We start from the raw sequence: 18,602 nt of genomic DNA, 5'->3' as shown, positions 1-18,602 counted from the left end.
AAAATATGCAATTTCAATAAAAAGTTGAGAAAAATTTTATAAACAAGTAAATTTAAATTTTTTTTATAATTTTTTTTTTTTGTTAATTTTTTTAATAAAAAATTGTCAAATATTCTTTTATATCACTGAGTGCTTTGCGATTCAAATTTGAGTTCAGTAATAGAAAGACGTCGTTTTTGTATCCAAATTTGAACTATATGTCCTACCTAAGCGACTCCTCTTTATAAACAAGTTTTACATGGCTGGAGGCTTCATCAATGTCGCTTATATTTGTTTGGAGAAAACCAATTTTTTTTGGGCCAACATTTGTATTCCAAAATTTTCTTCTCATGCTTATTTCATTTTCATCTTTTTTCTTTGTAAATGATTACGATATTACTAGAAACTCCAAAAATCTTAAAAAAGATGAAAACATCTTTCTTCAGAAAACATATAAGGCAGAAAAGTTTCTTTAGAAAATGTTTCAGTTTTGTTGTTCCTGCAAAGCTTCGTTCTAATTTAGTTAGCTTCTAATCTTGTATCTATTTGTTTAACGCACCCATTTGTAGGTTACTATCTCTGAATAATTAGGCTTTATAATTACTCTATACTATAAAAAAAAAACAAATAGTCTCCCCCCTTGCCAGAGAATAATAAAACTTCCATCCAAAAAAAGCACTCCAGTTAATATGATGCCCCCCTCACAAATGTAGACTAGTGCCCTGATACAACAAGCTGGATGAATGGCATGGCATGACATTGGATGTTACTCTTTGCGCTTGGCTGATTTAAATGTTGACTTCCAGCATGGAGTGTGTCATGTCTTTTGGGGTTTTGTTTTTTTTTGCTTTCCTATGAAAATATCAACCAAACCTCTAACACTTCCATTAGGCTACATTAGAAAATTGTTAATTGCGGTCATTAAAATTTTAGAAGCCCAAAGATGAAAGCAAAACAAAATAAAAATGGCAATAGGAAAGCGTTAACGGCTTAACCAAAAAACAAGCGGCAAATGAGTAGAAATTTTGAATTGACAAACAAGAGTTGTAAGCAACCGAGCTGAATGAACTCCAAACTTTCAATGAAAAACAGATTTTTGTTTCCAGATAGTCTTTGGGCTATATTTGAAGAGGAAAGGCGTAAATGTGAATGGAAGTGGGTAATATAGTTTCTCTCTTATAATCATAAATTAAGAAATAGGAATTTTTGAATGACTTTGAAGCTAGAAACAATTAGGGATTTTGCGATAGTATCAATTTTTTGCTAAAATACCAGGATGTTTACAAAATCCTGGGATTTGAAAAAAATCCTGGGATATTAGCAAATTATTGGTATTATCGCAAAATCCTGCGTTTTATCAATATTCTGTGATTTTAACACAATTCTGAGTTTTTAGCAAAATCCTGGGATTTCAACAAAATCCAGGGATTTCAACAAATCCTGGAATTTTATCAGAATCCAAAGATTTTGTTAAAATCCCAGGATTTTGCTAAAAACTCAGAATTGTGTTAAAATCACAGAATATTGATAAAACGCAGGATTTTGCGATAGTACCAATATTTTGCTAATATCCCAGGATTTTGTTAAAATACCAGGATTTTGTTGAAATTCCAGGATTTTGTTAAAATCCCAGGATTTTGTTAAAATCCCAGGATTTTGTAAACATCCCAGGATTTTGTTAAAACCTCAGAATTGTGTTAAAATTACAGAATATTTATAAAATGCAGGATTTTGCGAAATTTTGTTGAAATTCCAGGATTTTGTTAAAATCCCAGGATTTTGTAAACATCCCAGGATTTTGTTAAAACCTCAGAATTGTGTTAAAATTACAGAATATTTATAAAATGCAGGATTTTGCGATAGTACCAATATTTTGCTAAAATACCAGGATTTTGTTAAAATCCTTGGATTTTGATAAAATCCCAGGATTTTGTTGAAATCTCAGGATTTTATTAAAATCCCAGGGTTTTGTTAAAATTCCGAGATGTTGTTAAAAACACAGGATTTTAATAAAATCTCATTTACTAAAATCACAGAATTTTGTTTAAATCTTAGGGGTCTGGTAACAACCAAGAATTTTGGTCAGGATTTTGATAAAATTCCAGGACATTTGTAAAATCCCAGGATTGTGGCAAAATCCCAGCATTTGGATATAATCCCAGAATTTTAGCAAAATTTCAGGAATATTGATAAAGTTCCAGAATTTTTGATAAAATCTCAGAATTTTGATAAAATTGCAGGATTTTTATAAAATTCCAGGGTTTTGATAAAATTCCAAGATGTTGTTAAAATCCCAGGATTTTGTTAAAATCCCCGGATTTTTTTAAAATCCCAGGATTATGTAAAAATCCCAGGATTATGTAAAAATCCCAGGATTATATAAAAATCCAAGGATTTTGTTAAAAAACAGGAGTTTAATAAAATCTCAGGATTTTAATAAAATCACAATCACAGAATTTGGTTAAAATCTAATGGGTCTGGTAACAGCAAAGAATTTTGGTCAGGATTTTGACAAAATTCAAGAATATTGGAAATATCCCAGGATTGTGGTAAAATCCCAGCATTTGGATAAAATCCCAGAATCTTATCAAAATCCCAGGATTATTAAAAAAAAATTCCAGAATTTTTGATAAAATCTCAGAATTTTAAAAAAATCCTGGAATTGATGAAATTCCAAACTATTGATAAAATTTCAGGATTTTGATAAAATTCCAGGATTTTGTTAAAATTCCTGGATTTTGTTGTTAAAATCCCAGGATTTTGTTGAAATCTCAGGATTATGTAAAAATCCCAGGATTTCGTTAAATTCACAATACTTTGTTAAAATCCCAGAGTTTTGTTAAAATCACAAAATTTTGTTAAAAAAAAAACAGGAGTTTAATAAAATCCTAGAATTTTAATAAAATCTCATTAAATAAAATCACAGAATTTTGTTAAAATCTTAGGTGTCAGGTAACAACCAATAATTTTAGTCAGGATTTTGATTAAATTCCAGGATATTGGTAAAAATCCAGGATTGTGATAAAATCACAGAATCTTAGGAAAATCCCAGGATTGATGAAAAGAATTCCAGGATTTTAAATAAAATCCCCAAATTTTCAGAATTTTGATAAAATTCTTGGATTTGGATAAAATTCCAGGATTTTGATAAAATTCCAGGATTTTGATAAAATTCCAGGATTTTGAAAAAATTCTAGGATTTTGATAAAATTCCAGGATTTTGATAAAATTCCACGATTTTGATAAAATTTCAGGATTTTGATAAAATTTCAGGATTTTGATAAAATGCCCGTATTTTAATATAATGTCCAAATATTGACAAAATCCCAGAATGTTTACAAAATCCCATAATTTTTATAAAATGGATTTTGCTTAAATCCTAGGATTATATAAGAATTTCAGGATTTTGTTAAAATCCCCGTCTTTTGATACAATCCCTGAATTTAGATGAAATCCCAGAATATTGATCAAAAGAAAATCCCAGAATTTTAATAAAATTCCAAGATTTTGATAAAATCCAAAGAGTGTGATGAAATTCAGGGTTTTCCTAAAATGTTGATAAAATCTCAGAATATTTTTAAGCTTCAGGATATCTCCGAAATCGCAAATTTTTAGTATATTTTAAAATTTTGCCCTGGCAAAGTGCAAATCCCAGGATTACCAGAATTTTAATAAAATATCGAGAATTTGGTAAAATTCCAGGATTGTAAGAAAATCCCAGAAATTTGGTAAAATCCCAAATTTTTACAAAAATTTCAAGATTAATTAAATACCACAATTTTGATAAAATCTCAAGATTAAGATAAAATCCAAGGATTTTGATTAGATCCCAGACATTGATAAAATTCAAGGATTTTGTTAATATCCCCGGTTATTGATAAAGCCTCATAATTTTAATAAAATCCCAGAATTTTTATAAAATTCCAGAATTTTGATAAATTCGCAGAATACAGGAAATCTAAGGAGTTTGATAGAAACCCTTCTAAAATTTTAGGATTTTTCTAAAATCCCAGGGTATTTCAAAAATCCCAGGATAATAAAAAAAAATCCAAAATTTTGTTTAAATTCCAAGATTTTGCTAACTTTTACAATTTTGCTAATATCCCACGGTTTTGCCCAGGATTGTACTTAAACCACCTATATTTCAAAAATCCCATGATTTTTCTAAAATCCCACGATTTTGATAAAATCCCATGATTTTCCAAAATGGCTTGCTTACGAGTTTGTTAAAATCCCAGCCCTTGATTAAATATTTGTTCAAAGACAAATTCTCAATTATGTGTGTATTCTAACTGAAGTTCGACAAAATTGCTATGCCGCCCATTTTTTTTAATATAAAGTTTATCACCACACTTGATTGCAAGTTTGTCGCACATTTCCTATGACTCATTGGTTTTGAAGTTCATTATCAAACTTATTGCCTCCATCCAATGCAAATAATCTTATTGTCAATCTAATACTTAAAATTTAAAATATATGATGACCCCCAGATCATATCAGACGGAAGGCAATATTGTGTCCATATGCTGTTGATGATTTCATAATTTAATTATTTCTTAAATAAATATGCATTGCTCGCTCCTCTGTTGTTGCTCATTTATTGGGCAATAATAAATGTCATTAAACTCTGTTTTTATCCCATGTGGATGTTGTTAAGTGTCAAGAGTGTGTGTTTCTTGGGGGAATTTAAAATATGTAGCGGCGGCTCGACACTTAATAATTATTTGACAGTTAACGGTCATATGGCAATTTTTTTTTTACTTTAAATGTATTTAAAAGATTATTTTATTGAGCTAACAAATAATATTTGCGGTCGAGTAATTTTTGGGATTTTTGTTCATCACGAAATTATTTTAAATGATTTATGGCTATGAGAAGCGTTGGTATTTCGGTAGCCAAAGATTTTAATGATGTGATGTCACCAAGATGCCTTTCAATCGAAGTTTGTTAGAAACTATGTTGGAGTATTTAAAATGTTTGATTTATGTTTTTCATATCCGAATCGTGTATTGAGAAATGTTGATGTATTTCTCATTAGCTCTTATTAGTCATAACAAGGATATGAGATCATCCACTGCAAATCCTTAAAAAAAAAATACTAAGACACAATCGGTAAGCAAAGCGTTGTGCTAGTCGTTAGAGAAAAATGTCTTTCGTCTTTAGAGAAATTTTCTGTTGCTAAAATCCCAGAATTCTGTAAAAATACCAGGATTTTATTACAATATTAAGTCCTATAATTTACTTTAAATCCTATAACTTTAGAAGCACAGTATGTTGTTAAAATCTCCCGATTTGGTTAAAATATCAGGATTTTGTTAAAATTCCATAATTTTGATAAAATCCCAGGACTTTAAAAAAATCCCAGGATTTTTATAAAATCCCAGGATTTTAATAAAATCCAAGGATTTTAATAAAATCCCAGGATTTTGATAAAATTCTAGAAAGTTTAAAAAATCACAGGATTTTGATAAAATCCCAGGATTTTGATATAATCGCAGGATTTTGATAAAATTCCAGGATTTTGAAAATTTTTTGAATCCCAGGATTCTAATTTTGTTATACTCTCAGTATTATATTGAATTCCCAAGATCTTGCTAAAATCCCAGGATTTTGCTAAATCCCAGGGTTTTGTTAACATCCCAGGATTTGGTTAAAATCCCAGGATTTTGTTAAAATCCCAGGATTTTGTTAACATCCCAGGATTTTGTTAAAATTTCAGGATTTTGTTAAAATCTCAGGTTTTTGTTAAAATCCCCGGATTTTGTTAAAATCCCCGGATTTTGTTAAAATACCAGGATTTTGTTAAAATCCCAGGATTTTGTAAAAATCTAAGGATTTGGTAATCCCAGGATTTTATGAAAATCTCAGATTTTTGTAAAATTATTTTATTAAACCCAGGATTTTGATAAAAACCAATACTCTATTAAAAAACCAGCATTTCTAAAAAGTCAACGATTTTGAAAAAATCCCATCATTTCCCATAATTAATTATAGGTTTTTCCCAAAATCCCAGAACTTCGTGCAAAATCCCAGGAGTTTGTTTAAATTCCAGGAATTTGATAAAAACCCAAGGTTTTGTAAAACTCTGAGATTTTGTTAAAGTCAAAATATCCGGGGATATTGTAAAAGTCCAATTATTTTGTTTATACCACGGAATTGTGTGAGCATCCCAGAACTTTTTTAAGATCCTAACTTTTTGATTTCTCCGATTTTCTTTTTACTAAATCCTAGACTTTTACGAAAATCCAAGATTTGGTTTTGGTGAATTTTGCTAAAACCCTAGACTTTTCAAAACATCGAAGACTTTTACTAGAATCCCATATTTTTTGCTGTAATCCCAGGTCATTGCTAAAATCCGAGATTTTTTGCTCAAATCCCTGTTTTTTTATAAAATCCTAAAATTTTGTGATTAATGTCGAAAATTTTGGCCAAAATTCAACTTTTTTTTCCAAAAATCTGAAATTTTTCCTAAAATCGCAGACTTTTGCTAAATTTCTAAGACTAAAGTTTAAACCACAAATTTTGTGAAAATCCAATGGTTCTACTAAAACCCCATATTTTTGCTGAGATCCCATATTTTGTCAAAATCCGAGATTTTTGTTAAAGTCTCACATATTCGTTTAAATCACAGATTTTTGTTAAAATGCCGAATTTTTGTTAAAATGCCGGATTTTTGTCAAAATCCCAGATTTTTGTCAAAATCCCAGATTTTTGTCAAAATCCCAGATTTTTGTTAAAATTCCAGATTTTTGTCAAAATCCCAGATTTTTTTTAAAGTCCCAGATTTTTTTTTAAATCCAAGATATTTGTAAAAATCCAGTATATTTGATAAAATCCCAAATTTTTGCTTAAATACCAGATGTTTTTTAAAATTCTAGACTTTTCCCAGATTTTTGTTCCCAAGTCCCAAATTTTTGTTAAAATCCTTGGACCTTGCTTACATCCCAGAAATTTTCCAAAATTCCACATTTTTCTTAAGTCGCAGATTTTTCCTAAGATTCTAGATTTTTGCTCAATTCCAATATTTTTTTGAAAATCCCAAAATTTGAGAAAAGCAGATAATTAAAATGCAAGGATTCTGTTGAAATGCCTGAACTTTTATAAAATCCCTGTAACAAAATATCATTGAACTTTAGTTTCTTGTTATTTTCTTACATTAACCAATTGTTTTATTCTTGTTTTTCAGGTGACTTCAATCATGCCCAGCATATTGCATCCCATAAAAAGGTAAGCTTTGATACACCTCTGCTCAGAAAACGAAACATGATCAGAGTTGGTAGCAGTAGTTTATGACTTCCTCTGAATTTGTAAGAGAATCAAATTAACTTTAAACATAAGCAACCATTGGCCAAGCATCAAATGACTCAGGGGAAAATATTCAGAATATCGAAAAAGTTTTATGCACGAATGGCAACATGTAATTTGTAATTTAGTTTTTTTTCTCTTCTTTTGTTAATTTACCAATGCTCATTGTTGAAGTTGTTGTATCAAGTGAACCAACCCATTTGTCCATCGAAAAAAAAATAATAATTAGGAAAAAAGGCAAATAACTTTTTCCAGCCAAGCGTAACACTATAAATTCTAAATTACAAAAAAAACGAGACCTAAAACGTTAATGCTAAAATTCCAAAAAACAGGGGCCGACAAAAGCCTAGAACTCTGATTCATTTGGAAAAATATAAAAAAAAAACTATTTTTACTGTGATGAATTTATTGTTGTTAACTTTTATGCGGAAAAGGGCAATATTCAGAGTGAGTGTCTAAAAACAGAAATAATTAATTTTTTTTCGTCTCTTAGTTTGCTTCCACTTCCATTCATTTCCAGTTAATGTGGCTATTTTCGGTAAATTTTACAAATTACAGCCCACCACCAAAGTCAGAGGCAGTAGCCAGCCAAACAACCAACAATCAGTAATCACCCTGACGAAGATAATGATGATGATAACCGAGCACATGTGTCCGCCATAACTGACCATCATCTATGACCACACACAGCATATGTTCATTAGAAAATAGCATAGGCTATGTAATTGGTTGCTACACTAAACAAAAAAAATCAAATGGGTTCATTCTCTAATTTCTACTTTTTGTTTTTTGTTTGAAAAATTTTGAAGTTTTCAAGTTGGTTGCTGGATTTAGAAAATTTTATAATCCGATAAATTTTCAATTCAAAATTTTCTATTAGACAAATGTAAAATTTCGCTAAAATTTACATTTTCGATAGTTTTTTTTACTTTCGATAAATTTTTTAATATCGATAAATTTTCCATTTCGATAAATTTTTATTTACAATATTTTTACTTATAAAATATTAAATAATTGATGTGCTATAAATGGAGATTTCTTCGAAATAAAGGTATTGGAAATTTATCGAAATCGTACATTTATCGAAATCGTCATTTATCGAAATAACAAATTTATTAAAGTATAACGTTTATCGAAATTTATAATTTATCGAAATTTATAGTTTATCGAAATTTATTATTTATCGAAATTTACAATTTATTAAGATTTATAATTTATCGAAGTTGAAAATATCGAAATTGAAAATTTATCGTAATTGAAAATTTATCTAAATTAAAAATTTATCGTAATTAAAAATTCATCGATATTGAAAATTTATCGATATTGAAAATATGTCGAAATAAAAATATTTTTAAAGAAATAAATTTATCGCAATTGTAAATTTTACAAAATCGAAAAGTTATCGAATCAAAAAAATTATCGATCTCGTAAATTATTCAAAATCAAGGATTAAAAAAATTATCAAAATTAAAACATCAAAACCTAAACTTATAAAAACTAGAACCAAAAAATCGAAAATTTTAAAATTTTTTTTAGATTATCAAAAATTTACAAAAACGGAATTGTTACTTCAAAAATTTAATAACTTTTTTCTATGAATTTTTTTCAAACTTTGTCTTTTTTTTCTGAAAAAATTAAATTTTTTCGACATTTTATTAGACAAAATTAAAAAAATATACAATTTCAATGAATTTGTTACCCAGTGAGATGATCCTTTTAAAATGCAGGAAACATTACATAATTTTTTCAGTATATCCTTACCTGCATACCGTATTTATAAAGTTATGATTGTTTTCAAAACTAAATTAACAAACCACAAAAATTTTAAATTTTCTGATTAATTTTTGTTGCCATTTTTTCTCTGCTCAGTCAGCATATGCGCTACCCATTAATGTCATCATATCTCTTCGTTTGATTTTTTTCTAGTTACTGTCTTCGTTGTCGTCGTTAGCCTCATGTTGTAGTGGTGAATTGAATTTTTGATTTCCTTGAATCAAGTGATTTATATATTCCCCAATGATACTCAGACGACATTACAACGAACAGACAGACAAAGCCAGTAAAAAGGCTCAAATGGGGAAAAAAATTATTCCACTGATTGTCAAATTCAACCTAAAATGGTTATTTACCAAGTCAAAAATAATAGTAGGCCACAGTAAAGAGTAAAACTGAGCGAAGGAGACTTCATCCAGAGAAACATATTATCAACATCTAAAATTTATCAAAGCAAAAAATTCATCGAATTTAAACATTAATCGATATCAAAACAAAAAATTCATATCGGAACCGGGAATTTTTCGGAATCAAATATCGATCGGAATTAAAAATGTTTCTGTTTAGCCGAGAAATTAGAGAAACGACCGTGTTGATTGGTGTCTTGAACAGAACTACTCTTTATTTCTTACAAAAACTATCTTAACACCTAATACATACTTAAACTTCTGTAAACTGTACAATCTTAAATATCTAAGGACAACAAATACAACACACATTGATCCTATTTCCATCCACAGGATATTTACATAGTGAACTAGCTACCTGCCTTAGTTGAAACACATGTACTCTTAATGATTAGAAAATCACTTACTGATAAACGATACACTTAATGATAAACAATACAAATGCTTACTTCTACATAAGTGTTCCAACATGTGCTCATTTTATGATCTAAGGTTTTATCATAGAAATTCCCTATCTCTGGGTATATATACTATGCACACATGTCTGTTATTTGTTGGCCTATCCTCAACCAAACATACTGAACTGTACATTCTCCCCGCCTTAAAAGATCCTAGTCTTTTTATGAGTATTATATCTATTGAACATTGAATTGTTACATACAGAAAAATTACTTATAATTACAGTCTAAGTTGAATAAAGTTGAGCAAAGTAATATATATCTGTACATTTATATAGCAATTATTTTGTTTTATCTTAAACGAGGTAGTACAATGGATGCTGGCAGGTATCTTGATGACATGTTGCATACCTTCTTCAAAATCCATATCACGGCAATAATGATGACAATGATGATAATGCATGTAGTAACGCTGAAGCCATAATGTGCCAGATGATGAATATTTAAATGCGTGGGCCAGCCAAGAATTGAAGTTGCCTTAGGGATGTCTGAGAGTTTATAAATTGCAATCTCGTTATCCAACTTCAAATGTGACAATGGAGGTAAAAATGACGTCAAATTGATGTTTGGAATCATAAAATCAGCATCGCTGCTGTACCTGTCGTACGCCCATAAAGTGGTCTCTTCAGTTTCGAGATGACAATTTGGCTGTAGTTTTATCAGCCCTTGACCTTCTATAATAACAGCATGCCTTTTGTTGTCGCAAACAGCTTCAGCTCCCATTTGTGTCGAAATCGAAAATATCCAAGTATTTGGCGCTTGAACTTGTTTCCAATAATTTGCCCAAGCCTTGATCTCAACCTTGCAACTAGTTGGTACTCGTCTAGTCTTCAGAAACAATTGCACCTCGCAACTTTGCGTATTTCGTGTGTTGTATAAGGGATGAGTTTGAGGACAGATCATCATATCCTCAGTCTTCTGACAATGTGCCCAATTCTCTTCGCTGATGTAATAAAACATTGTTTTCCTCTCGTCAATTAACATATAACTGTTACTAGGTTGTATTCGTACAGATAAACCATCATGCATCTCCGGATATGCATGAATTGCATATGAAGTAAACAAATCAGCATTAATTAGCGGTAATCGTACGTTGAACAGAATAAACCCAATTGTTGTTCTTGTTGTAACATGTGCCAGTTTTGAAAGCTCCATTGGCCTCTCAGTAGGCAATCGCAACCTCTTGTTGACTGTGGACCTTATCCGCAGAATTTCGTCCTTCAATTTCTTAACAGAAATTAATTCATGCAGTAAGCTTCCTTTCGTGTTCGTCATCACAGTGATTAAATTCTTCTGAATTTCTCCAAACGCTTCTAATGTTGCTAATAGGCTTGTTGCTTTCCTCACAATAGCTTCTCGGTCGGCTAGATTATTCACCCGTGCATTCAAGGAATCGAAAGAGCCTTTGAACTTCTGGATGTTGTCGAATATTACCTCATTTTGCTTTTTAATGACTTCAGAGGTAATGTCTTGAATAGAAGTATAATTCCTCTCCAAACTCAATAGATACTCTTGATTTTCCGCAGCATTCCGTATCTTCTCAGAAAGAACTTCAGCGTGTTCTTCGTCCATCAATCCAAACAGTGAATGAAAAATACCTCCAACAAACGCAAGTGCCGCTCGTTTCGACCTTCTATCAGGCATTGATGACATTATAAGCTCGTTCCTATTTTGCACTTGATGATATGCTTCTTCCAGCTCGTTCCGCAGAAAGACTTGCTGCTTTTCCAACACCTTATCCACAAAAACTCCATAATCCGACATCGCATTATTTATAGTTGTCATTGAAGCTGCATATTTTGATATGTTGATATGCACCACAATATCCCACGATGATTTCGTTAGCCCCACTGTACTAACCTCTTCGAAGAATATGCTAGATTTCTCCGTGAATTTAATAATATCAATTTTAGCTCTAATTGGGCTTATTAGACACAATAAATTTATAATACAAACTATGAAATTCTTATTTTTTATCCTCTCTCTTCTTAAGGTCGGTGAGACCGAACCTTTTCGTTTGCATATAGTCGGCTTTTTGTTTTCATTGTAAGCTGCATTCAATATCGTAGCTTCATCTTCTCCGACTATTTCCTCATTGTTCTCAGTGGGAAAAGGACAAACATTTTGGATCGATCTTTTTGTTTCTCCCGTGCTGGTCCTTACGTCCACCATTCTACACAACCCATCCGAACCTATGATCGTTCGGATGACCCTGCCCCGCCTCCAGCTCAGAGGTGGCAGATTATCCTCTTTCAAAAGAACCAAAGTACCCGGTTGCATATTCGATTGAGGTTTATTCCACTTGTACCTCTTATTTAATTCGGACAGATATTCCATCGACCAACGTTCCCAAAACGCATTTGCATTTTCTTGTACTGCCCTCCAATGGTCTCGCAGCCCTTTATAGCATTTGTTCTCCGACGAATCAACTATTGTCGTAAAGGCCTCTCCTATTAGAAAATGCCCCGGAGTCAATACACTATTGTCATTTGGATCTTCAGACAATGGTGTTAACGGCCTGGAATTTAAAACGGCCTCAATTTGAGCGATTAATGTACATAACTCTTCGTATGTCATTATTCCCTCTACCGCCTTATGAAAATGCTTCTTCACTGATTTCACGCATGCCTCCCATAGTCCTCCAACATGCGGTGATCGTGCAGGAATATTAATCCACTCTATGTCCCGTTGCAGACAAAACTCATCAATCTTCTCCTTATGTTGTTTTTCTGCAAACAATTTGTAGATTTCGTGCAAACTGTTTGAGGCCCCTACAAAGTTAGTCCCATTATCACAATAAATCCTAGTTGGACATCCGCGCCTTGCTACAAACCTTTTTAATGCACCAATAAACGCCGCTGACGTCAAATCTGATGCCACTTCCAAATGCGCTGCTTTCGTGGCAAAACAGACAAAAACGCACACATACGATTTGTCTATTCTCTTTCCTCTAACTTTATGGTGTATTTCTATTGGACCAAGATAATCAATGCCCACATTCAAGAACGGGCGAGTTCTTATAACTCTGTCTCCTGGCAAATTCCCCATCATTTGATGAATTTTCCTTGGCTCTACCCTGAAGCATCTATAACACCTATTTACTATCTTTTTCGCCAATAATCTTCCACGAAGAGGCCAAAATTGCTGTCTTACTATTGCTAACAACCCTTGCGGACCGACATGCAAATGCTCCCTATGTAATTGTTCCACTATCATCTCTGTAACTTTGCATTTGTATGGCAACAACATAGGATGCTTTGCCTCATACAGCAATGCGCTATTTTCCAACCGGCCTCCTACTCTTAAAATTCCCGAACTGTCCAGTATAGGACATAATGTGCGAATATGAGATGCTTCATGTACCTTACCTTTTGCTAGCATCTTCTCCAATTCGGCCGAAAAATATTCCTGTTGAACATCCCGTATTATTAGCCTGAGTGCTTCCTTTCTGTAATGTACAATAGACTTATGACCATTTTTCTTCGCAATATTAACAAATTTCAAGACCATCGCCACTACGTTTTGCAGCACAGAAAACTTGTTTCTGTGATTAATGGTCTTCCACCAAACAATTCCTTCTTGAATAACGAGAATCTTCGCCGCTTTCTTAACATCAGGTACGTCCACAATCTGCTCAAACGTTGTCTCTTTCTCAACCAATTCCTTCAAAAAAACCGGACCTTCAAACCATAGTTCATTTTCCACGATCTGACGTCCCAACAGCCCTCGAGATAACAAGTCCGCAGGATTTTCTTGAGACTTTACATGCCTCCATTGTGACAATTCTGTCATAGACTGTATAAAAGACACCCTATTTGATACAAATATTTGCAATACTGCCGGATCCAATCTTAGCCAGTTCAAAACAATTGTCGAATCTGTGTAATAATAAACATCAGCAGATCCCACCATTACCTTTAAACTTTCCAGCACCGCCTTCATGAGCTCAACTAATAACACACCAGCACACAATTCCAAACGTGGCAGTGTTATCACCTTTATTGGTGCTACCCTTGACTTCGATGTCGCCAACTTACTACTTACATTGCCCTCGCTATCAATAGTTCGGACGTAGATAGCTGCACCATACGCTTTCATTGACGCATCGCTAAACCCGCATAGTTGAATTTTCATTGGTTTCACACAACATACATGCCTCGGCACCCTTACTTCATTAAGACATATCAAATTCTCCTTTATCCTTACCCATCTTGCACATACATCGTTATCAATCACATCATCCCAATCGACTTTCAATTTCCACAAATCCTGCAGCAGTATTTTTGTCAACACCACAACAGGACCAATCAGCCCCAATGGATCAAACAATCTTGAAATTTCACCCAAAATCGTCCTTTTCGTTACAGTTGTCATTTCTTCACGGTGATAGTTGAAGCTAAATACATCTCTTGATGGGCTCCAACTTATACCTAAAGCCTTTACACAATTAACCAGGCCCGATTCAAGTTTAAATGTTTTTTCCACATCCTTTTCATCGACACTTTCCAATATTAGCTCGTGATTTGCGCACCACTTCCTCAAAGGCATTCCATACCGTTGTAAAATGAGTGCAATGTTGTCTCGAAATGCCTTAACAGACTCAAGACAGTCTCCTCCTGTCATCAAGTCGTCTACATAAAAATCACATCCAATTGCTTCAGACTCCATCGGATATTCATCCTTATTCCACTTGGCAATTGTCTCCAAACATTTTACTGCCAAATATGGAGCTGCCGCAGTGCCATACGTAACCGTCTTGAGGACATATGTTCCAATAGGCTCGTTATCGTTCCAACGCCAAAATATCCGCTGAAACTTTGTATCACAGCCTTCTACCCAAATCTGTCGATACATTTTCTCAATATCAGCAGAGAACACATACCTATGCCTCCTAAATCTGAGCAAAATATTAAATAAATTCTCCTGCACCTTCGGACCTGTGTATAATACGTCATTCAGCGACACATTTGAAGTGGTTTTGCACGACGCATCAAATACCACTCTCAACTTTGTAGTCGAACTTTCCGGGCGTAATACACAATGATGTGGCAAATAATATCCATCCTCCAATCTGGGCACCTCTGTCAACTTTTTCATATGTCCCATGTCTAGATATGTCCGAAGAAACTCGTGGTACTGCGCTTTCAACGATTCTTGTTTCTCAAGCTTTCTCTCGAGAGCAAAAAATCGTCGCCTTGCAATTCCCGCCGAGCTTCCTAATTCACTACATCCCTTTTTCAATGGCAACTTCACTTGAAATTTTCCATCCGCTGCCAATTTAACGCTGTTGTCAAAAATTTCCTCACACTCCTTCTCGTCCACTGTTAACCTCCTCATTTGTGGAACCTCTTCTATCTCCCAAAACCTCCTCAGCACTTCATCACCTTTGTGAATCGTTGCCACGATTTTAGGGCTTGAATCTGAATGGTCCATTATTGCAGGGCCACTTACTACCCATCCTAACAAAGTTTCCTGCACTCTTATCCCACGCTTTTCACTGCGCAATTGACCACTTGCCAAAACATCAAAAAATATTTCCGCCCCTACTAACATATCAACACCCCTTGGAACATTATACTGGGGATCTGCCAGTAACACTTTCTGCGAAAATCTCTCCGTCCTAACCCTCGACTCCGGAACATTTGATAAAATATTCTTTATTACTAACGCATCCACACTAGCGCTATAATCTGACGTTCGCGATCGAAGATTGACTCCTACCTTTTCATCAATCACGGATTTATGACTCGCCAACCCTTCTATTTCCTTTCTGGTGCTTTCACCAGATAACTTCAATTTGTTTCTAAATTCTTTGGTCATAAGACACACTTGTGACCCACTATCCAGCAGGATACGACAGTCTATCCACTGTCCATCTCCATTCTTCACCTGAACAACCGCCGTGGCCAATAATACACATGTATCATCTTTAACAATCTTGTCACTTACCACTGCGCTTTTCTGTCCAGTCTTCGCCCTATGAAGAAGTGAATGATGCTCACCGTTGCAACTTTTGCAATTGAACTTGGTGGTACATAACCTTTTGGTATGACCACTGCCCAAACATCTGGAACAAGCACCACTATCCATTACCCTGTCCCATCTCTCCTTGATTTCAAGGTTCCTAAATCTCGAGCATCTGTAGAGTGGATGCCACGTCAGACAACCAAGAACACATTTGTGTCCTTTAGTCGTCTGCTCCTTAGCATTCGGTATCTCTTCCCCTTGGAAATCACCCTTCCTCTGGGCACCATCCGATACCTTTATTCCCGAAGGATTTACCAACCCTTCTTCATTCCTTTGAATGAATTGTTGGCTTGCCTCCAAGGAATACTGCATCTGATTCAAAAATTCCATGAGACTATCCACTTTTGGAATCTCACGGGATTTTCCTAAGTGCTGCTCAAACTGGATCCTCAAATTCTCATCCAGTTTTCTCTGCAACACATAACACAAGAAAGCTTGATACATCTCTTGTGCATCAAGCTTTAGTGCGTTTAAACCCTGTAAACTTTCGTTTACAACCTCTACAAATCTCCTCACACTTTGTGAGTTAAAAAATACGCCAGGAGCATCCAATATGGACTTAAAATAGAGTGATGTCGTCGCTCTATTATTTGAGTAGTGTTCACTCAACAAATTCCATGCCGTCTCAAAATTCTCATCCCTAACCGGCAATTTCGCAATTTTCCGCGCCGCTTCTCCCTTTATCTTCGACTTCAATACACACATCTTCTGTGTATTGGAGATCGGTTGCTCCATCACCAATTGTTCGAACAACTCCCTAAACGTCTCCCACTCTACAAACTTTCCGGTAAATACAGGAATTTCTATAGAGGGCAACGTAAATGGAAGAGTTGTAGCCTTATTCTCTATTCCAGGAATGTCCGAGTAGGAATCCCTCAAGCCATAGAAAACTTCCGTCAAGTCATCGTCCGGAAACTCTTCCATGTATTGCAAAAATACAGTCTCAGCTAGCCTGTACTTCTCCTTCACCACATCAGCAGAAACCCTTTTACTTTTCAACCCCTCAATCTTGGCCTCTAGCTCGTCCAAGACATATTGGAATTTCCGAATAAGACCAGTGCTCTTCCTTACATCAGCAGGCCGTCCTAGTCGCATTTGGCTGATATGCCCAAATATATCATCCCGCCTTTCCTGGGTCTGTCTAGCACCCACGCCAAATGTGGGCAAGGAGAACGCTCCAGCACCATCTGAGTCTTTCCTGGGTTCCATCATTCGAGTTTGCTCAGATGTGGGACTCAGGGACGCATCTTCTCCAACTTCCACCCCCTTCTGGCCCTTAGAATTGGATGGTCTACCGTCTCCTACCGCTTTCGGAGCGTTTGTCGCAAGCCTATTATCGATTCCCATGCCATCTCTGACCTGATAATATAAAACCTCAAATTTCTTCATCGAATCCCGCACTCCGTCTACGAAATTTCCTGTGAAGTATGCGTCATTTTGCATCGTATGCGACGGCGGCCTGATTTCGTCATCAGTGTTCTCAAACTCTTCGACTAACTGTTTGAAACACGCCCACATCGCCACCAACTCCGATTCTCTTATACTTGCACCCGCCTGACTCAATTTCGTGTACAAGCCAGCAATATTTTGCCCTACAACACCCTGTCGCTCTATTCTGGCGCTAACACTCATCTTATGTTTTCTTCTTTTTCTTTAGTACAAAATAAATAAAATGAAATCAAACCTTAGAATGAACTTACCGCTTTCTTAGTTTGAATTGAATTTAGGTTGTTATTATTTTTAATTTTGCACGACGCGGATTGAATTATTTTTTGTTTTGTGTTTTAATATGTAATTTATAATAAAATATATATGTGTATATATATTTTTTTTTTTTTTGAGAGCTTTATATCTTCAGATATATACTTTTAAATATCTTCACTTTATAAATAAATTATAATTTTATTGCAAAAATTTTAAATATTTTTTCTTTTGAATATTTCTCTTTGAAATATTTTTTTATTATTATCACTCTTGCTTTTTTTTTTTTTTTACTAAGCACCAACACAAAAAAAATTTTCACGCTCCAAAACAAAACACTAAGATTTTTTTTTTTTTTTTTTTTTTTTTTTAAGAATTTTTCATTTAAAAGCACTTTCTTTTTTTTCCGCGCGTTCGTAAAACTTGGGGTCACCAAATGTTTAGCCGAGAAATTAGAGAAACGACCGTGTTGATTGGTGTCTTGAACAGAACTACTCTTTATTTCTTACAAAAACTATCTTAACACCTAATACATACTTAAACTTCTGTAAACTGTACAATCTTAAATATCTAAGGACAACAAATACAACACACATTGATCCTATTTCCATCCACAGGATATTTACATAGTGAACTAGCTACCTGCCTTAGTTGAAACACATGTACTCTTAATGATTAGAAAATCACTTACTGATAAACGATACACTTAATGATAAACAATACAAATGCTTACTTCTACATAAGTGTTCCAACATGTGCTCATTTTATGATCTAAGGTTTTATCATAGAAATTCCCTATCTCTGGGTATATATACTATGCACACATGTCTGTTATTTGTTGGCCTATCCTCAACCAAACATACTGAACTGTACAGTTTCTAAATTGATAGTTTATCAAAATCAATAATTTATAATTTTATTTTTTATATTTATATAAATCGGCAAGTTATTG

The 18,602-nt window shown here is 33.8% G+C and overlaps 1 protein-coding gene across 5 annotated transcripts in view; it reads left to right on the top strand.

The window, feature by feature from the left end:
* The window catches only part of LOC106081112 (protein spire), a 222,303-nt gene that overhangs the window by 66,583 nt on the left and 137,118 nt on the right, over nucleotides 1–18,602 (top strand). For all 5 annotated transcript variants that reach the window (XM_059366140.1, XM_059366142.1, XM_059366143.1 and 2 more), the window contains exon 3: nucleotides 7,166–7,206. In XM_059366140.1, coding sequence (XP_059222123.1) covers nucleotides 7,166–7,206 — 41 coding nt within the window. The remainder of the gene's footprint in view (nucleotides 1–7,165; nucleotides 7,207–18,602) is intronic.

This window comes from Stomoxys calcitrans, chromosome 3, assembly GCF_963082655.1.
Source record: "Stomoxys calcitrans chromosome 3, idStoCalc2.1, whole genome shotgun sequence".
Taxonomy (NCBI): Eukaryota; Metazoa; Arthropoda; class Insecta; order Diptera; family Muscidae; genus Stomoxys; species Stomoxys calcitrans.
This window is presented reverse-complemented; position numbering and strand designations above follow the sequence as displayed.